Source organism: Artibeus jamaicensis, unplaced genomic scaffold (genome assembly GCF_021234435.1).
Source record: "Artibeus jamaicensis isolate MK-2021 breed Jamaican fruit bat unplaced genomic scaffold, CSHL_Jam_final contig_384, whole genome shotgun sequence".
NCBI lineage: Eukaryota > Metazoa > Chordata > Mammalia > Chiroptera > Phyllostomidae > Artibeus > Artibeus jamaicensis.
Window position 1 is genome coordinate 23,193,907 of NW_026521810.1, and position 6,000 is coordinate 23,199,906.

At 44.2% G+C, this 6,000-nt stretch overlaps 1 protein-coding gene across 13 annotated transcripts in view; it reads left to right on the forward strand.

The window, feature by feature from the left end:
* EVA1A (eva-1 homolog A, regulator of programmed cell death) overlaps positions 1–5,456 on the forward strand; it is a 50,712-nt gene extending 45,256 nt beyond the window's left edge. For 12 of the 13 annotated variants that reach the window (XM_053664643.1, XM_037130856.2, XM_037130853.2 and 9 more), the window contains one exon: positions 3,939–5,452. In XM_053664643.1, the coding sequence (XP_053520618.1) occupies positions 3,939–4,315 (377 nt within the window). In that variant the 3' untranslated portion in view covers positions 4,316–5,452. Of the gene's footprint in view, positions 1–3,938 lie in introns of all 13 variants that reach the window. The other variant, XM_037130860.2, reaches the window with a different exon arrangement.
* The last annotated feature ends 544 nt before the right edge of the window (positions 5,457–6,000 follow it).

The following is a 6,000-nucleotide window of genomic DNA, read 5'->3' on the forward strand; positions in this document are numbered from 1 at the left end:
TGTTTCATTCTTTTTTATATTTTCTATCTCTTTGATAAACTTCTCATTTTGCGCATGTATTTTTTCCTGATTTTTTGAATTGTCGTTTGTGTTTTTCTATCTTTATTTCCTCCACACAGCTATTTTGAATTTTTTATCTGCTAGATTGCAAGATTCTCTGCCTCTGAACTCAGTTATTTGAAGGATTCTTATCTTTGGTGATGACAGTTGTTGCGTGTTTTCTTTAATTGTTGATTCTTCATGTTCCTTAGATTTACATTTCCCTAACTGCTGGATGGTTACGTTGATGATTCCGCCTTTGATGTGGTGGATACCTCCTTAGATCTTTACTAGTTGCCCTCACATGGTGTATACTGTTCGCTGGGGCACTCTCTGACCTCATATTTACACATCTGCTCTGCAAGTCTTCTTGTAGCAGAATTCTTAAGCTTTTATGTCTTTCTTTATTTGTTGATATTTTAGAGAGAGAGGAAAAGAAAGACAGAGGAACACTGATTTGTTGTTCCATTGATTTGTGCATTCATTGTGTGACTCCTGCATGGTTTTTACAACTCACCTGGCTGGTTGCTGAAAACTTCTGTCGTGTTTTCCAGAAGGTGGTGCTATAGATCAAGTTTCTGGTTTCTCTCTTGCCCACAGATCCCGTTCTGTTTTTCTGATAGCAGTCTATTTACCAAGCTTACTTGCTGCCAATTTTGGAGAGTGTGCAGGGAGCCACCACAGAGTGGGGACAGATGTGGGTTTAGCACTTGGGGTACTGGGGTACCTGCTAGCTGGCGGAAGCATTCTTCCCTGAGGTCTCCCAGAGGTTCCTGGGAGAACTTCCTGCTGAACTCCTGAGTGTAGTCAGCAGTAACTCTGTCACTTGAATGCCCTTTGACATTTTTACCTGTCTTTTTTAATCTCCTCCCTACCTTCAGTCATGGGGACCCTGCTCCAGTACTCTGGAGTTGCTGGTGAGAAATGGGTTTGTCCTGCAGCATCCAACCCAGCTGGGGTAGCTGGGCACTCACACACTGCTCTTCTCTTCGCCCTGTGGAGAGGTCTCCGTGGGATAGTCAGTCCTGTGCTTTGTCACTTGGGGGGAAGAACCGGAGGTTTCTCTTCTCCTTTTTACTGAATCCCTACTCATTTTGTTTGTTTGTTTGCTCTAATGGCGTGCTAGTATCTCCTAGCATGGAAGGATGGATTTACAAATTCTGCCTGTGGGTCTTTGCCCAAGTCACCACCCTCCAGGTTTTACCTAACTGCCGGGTGGTTGGAGCAGGTTGGCTGGCTCTTCTGGTTCTGCAGCCCAAACTGAAGTCTGCCTGTTACCAGATGCACATGTGGGCGAGACTCCTCCCGGGTCCCTTGGCACATGTTGTTGGAAAACACAGTTCCACAGAGAAACTTCTGCTTGTGGATAGATGCCTAATGAGTTGTTACAAAGGGGAGGAGAACAGAAAGTAGAGATGGCTTATGTGCCATGATGCTGGTGTTGCTGCCCTTTCACTGCATTTGTATCGCTCATTGACTGTTTTTCATTAAGATTTTATTTATTTATTTTTAGAGAGAGGGGAAGGGAGGGAGAAAGAAAAAGATCAATGCGTGGCTGCCTCTTGTATGCTCCCCACTAGGGACCTGGCCTGAAACCCAGGCATGTGCCCTGACTAGGAATTGAACCGGCAACCCTTTGGTTCACAGGCCGGAGCTCAATCCACTGAGCCACACCAGCCAGGGCTACTGACTGTTCTTGTACTGACTATTTGTGTTTTCTATTTCTTTCTCTACTCTTCTCTTTGTATCTAAATTTCTATTTATTTTATTCACACCCCTGGCATTTTGGCGGGTTTCAGAGAGGAGAGGAGTCATAAACATGTATGTTCAATATGCTGTGTTTAGACTGATAGAGCCTTGTGGGATACAACGTAGAATGAACAAGGGTTCAAAATGCCTATTCCCTTTGGTGCAACTGTTTCTAGATAACTAACCTGTAGAAGTAATTCTGCTTGTACATAAAGAGATGTATACAAGGACATTAACTCTAGCAGTGATCGTAATAGTGAGAAATTTGGAAATAATTTATATGCTATTCATAAGGAAATAGTTAAATAAACTTTGGTAGGCCCTGGCTGGTGTAGCTCGGTGAATTGAGTTCGGGTCTGTGAACTAGAGGATTGTGGTTCGATTCGCAGTCAGGGCACATGCCTGGGTTGCAGGCCAATTTTCAGCAGGGGACACACCAGAGGCAACCATACATTGATATTTCTCTCCCTCTCTCCTTCCCTTACCTTCTAAAGATAAATAAATAAAATCTTTTAAAAAATTAAAAAAAACCCTTTTCTAATTAAATAAATAAACAAACAAACAAATAAACTTTGGTAGGTCTAACACAGAACACTGTGCAGCAGGCAAAAACAACGCTGTTGACATATCTGAAACTCTCTACGAAATATCCTTAAATTTAAAAACCAAATGTATATCATATATGATCCCACTTATAGCCTTTAAAAAGCCACCAAACAAGGTATGTTTTCATTCATACTTACTGGTAAATAAAGACTATAGATGACTAAATTGCTGGTGTGAATTTTAGGTCTTGTCACATTGACGGTGCCCTGTGACTCAAGACCAGGCACATCCCATGTTTTCACACTTACCTAGAAAGGGGACCTGGGTACCCAGAGCTCTCATTCTGTTGAGCATGTCATGCAGTGATCAACACTGGGTACACCAGCCATATCCATGGAGCGCTAAAATCTACAGAATGATCACTTTCTTCCCTTGCCAAGGAAGAGTTCACGTACCTCTTCTGCAAATTAACCTGGGGCGGTCATTCCAAAATGCCTACACTGGCTTTCAGTATGTGTTCATATAAATTATCTATTGCTGCATAGCAAATTACCTCAAAAATTAGTGACTTAAAGCAACATACATTTATTATCTCTCAGTTTCTCTTGGTCGGAGATCTGGATTTGGCTTGGCTGGGTTCTCTGATTCACAGTCTCCCACAAGGTTGCTGCAAGGCCAGGGCTATGGTCACCTCAAGGCTGCAGCAGGGGGTTCACTTCAAGTTCACTGACATGGCAGTTGACATGATTCAGTTCTTTGCAGGCTGCTCGCCAGAGGCTATGCTTTAGTTCCTTTCTATGTGGGCCTTTCCATTGGGCAGCTCCCAACATGGCAGCTGGCTTTATCAGAGTGAGCAAGTGAGAAAATCCGGAGAGCATGAGCAAGTTGGAAGTTAGTCTTCTGTCACCTAAGCTTAGGCTCAATCCATCACATTTGCCATATTCTATTTGTTAGAGTAAGTCACTGGGCCGAGCCCAGCCCACTAGGTCCAGCTGCCCTCACAGGGAGGTGCTTGCATCTCAGAGTGTGAGTACCAAGAGGTGGGGGGCACCTTGGAAACTGCCTGCCTTTGTAGACAAGTCCTGCGATGATATACTTAGAATAAAAGAGACCATTTGTCCTTGGCATTAATTATAAATTTATTGTCAAAAAAGAACAAAGAGGAGGAGGAGTGAATGGGGGGAGGAGGGGAGAAGAAGAGAAAGGAGAAGAAAAAGAAGAGGAAGAAGCAGCAGCTGCCTACAAATGTGACTAACAGGTTACTCAAGGGGCTGCCGGAGCAACTGAAGAAGCGAAGATTTTTCTAGTATAAACTAAAATAACCTTTAGACAGAGGCTCTCGGTCAGATGACATCTAATAGTAGATGCTAAAATTTTTCTTTCTTTTAACTTTTCATTTTGAAATAATTTCAAGTTACAACAAAGTAAAAGAATCGCATGCACTCCTTACCCAGATTCAGCACTGGTGGGCAATTATATTTGGAATACACTATGTAATTTGTCGCTATATTTGTAACTATAAAAGCTTTGGGATCTGGTGAGAGGGGTAGGAGGTGGGCTAGAGTTGCCATCTCTCAGATGCTCTCTTCTTTCTCCTGCTCCAGAAAACCCTGAGCGAGCAGCTCTGTACTTTGTCTCGGGCGTGTGCATCGGGCTGATCCTCACCTTGGCTGCCCTGGTGATGAAGATCTCTTGCCACATGGACTGCCAGCGGCGTCCGCAGAAGAAGTTCCTGCAGGACCAAGAGAGCAGCAGCAGCGACAGCAGCGACAGCGAGGATGGCAGCTCAGACACGGCGTCTGACATCTCAGTCCGAAGACATCGTCGCTTTGAGAAGACTTTGAACAAGAACGTCTTCACCTCAGCGGAGGAGCTGGAGCGCGCCCAGCGGCTGGAGGAGCGGGAGCGCATCCTCAGGGAGATCTGGCTGAATGGCCAGCCCGAGGTTCCCGGGACCAGGAGCCTGAACCGCTACTACTAGGGGCGGGAGCAGACCCGCACCGCTGGAGGCCGCAGGGAAGGGAGAAGGGCTGCGGGGAGGGTGGGCACGGAGAGCTGAACGCGGTTCTGCTAAGGTTACTGCGGAAGCCGGAGATAAGCAGTGCACCCCGTTTTCTAGCCCAAAGGACCGATTTCTCCTTCTTGCCTAAATTTATGGAGAAGTAGAAAAACCGAGTCGGTTTATCAACCTTCCCAGGTCTTGGAATGGTGCTCCAGAACTCTCTCCAACAATGTGGATGGAGATTAGAGAAACAGGACTGTGGTTTCTCATGATTTCTGAGGATCTCAGAAGTTTCTGCAGACTTCACAGCTACATGTTACTCCTTTATGAAAGGAGAGATGACGGTAGCGTGGGGGTAGGAGCAGCAGGGTGAACCTGACCCAGGAAAGCCAACTTTCTAAGTCACTTCGTGCTGCGGAGGCGATTCTGACCCAGAGAACGTGAACCACGCTTATTATTTAAGGCTGATTTTTTTATGTCATGTGTTGCAACGGCAACCTCGTCCATTTTAAGCGGCACCTCAGGGATTAAAATCCTATTTTTTAGTGTATTTTCGACTTCATTTCTGAAAATGAATAGAACTAATGTATTATGGGATATGTGTCAGTGAACTAGACAATGCCAATAACCTCAAAGGATGAAGGGTTTTATTTTAAATAGTTTATTAAAAGTATATATTAACTTGGGTATTTGAAAATGCTACATAAGAATAAAAGCTGTGTCCCCCCTCCTTTTTGGAGAGAAGAAAATTTTATTTTGACTCTAGATAATCATGATTTTAAACATTCTGTTTTAAAAAAAGTTTGGATTTCCAAGAAAAGAATTGAAACAAGAGATGAGAAATAAAGCCAAAATTAGGACGGGATAAAAAAAATAAATGTTACATGAAATCGTTTTTGTTTTATGTCTGTCATTGTGACTATCTTAAATGGCAACCCATTTATATAAGTGAGTTTGGTCTTTTACCAGGCCCCTGAAATAATTGGAGAATTGGTAAAAAAAAATGGAGAAATAGCCCCTGTGTAACTAAAGGCTTCTCATTTTCTGTTCGTTATATGTTATGGTTACAAAATAGTTGAGTAATTGTTAAGCAGACAGAAGAATAGAATCACCTAAGGCTAGAAATGAGGTGGTAGCCCCATATGGAGAGAGGTTAGTAGGGAGGGAAGAGAGGTTGGTAGGGAGGGAAGAGAGGCAGGGCTGTGCCACTTTTAGAAATGGATTACAGAGGAGGAAGCAGCCTCCTCTGGCCCCATAGAAACAGTGAATTCTATCTGCCCACTCCCTTCCCTTGACATGCAGTGGGTTCCATAGCCTGTGAGGATGGTTCAGAGCCTTCGACTGGGAGGATCTGCCATGTCCATTGGCTTTATCACCATGCCTGAGAGGATGGTCAGACTTCCTCCACTGGGGTCTCTACTGTTTTGCAACCCACTCTCTGAGATAGAGGCTTGGAGAGCTGGCTTAAGAAGTGAACAATCACAGATCTCTAGTTTCCAAGGGGGCGATACAGTTTGCTTGAAACCCTCAATGGCTGGCCCAATTGTTTTGGGTGGCCTCACTGGCTAGTAACAATTGCTAAAAATCCCCTCAGCTGTAGATGAACGTTATCTATCTTGGTCTCTGGCTCACAGGAAAATGAAATAATGGAGCGCTGCCTCCAT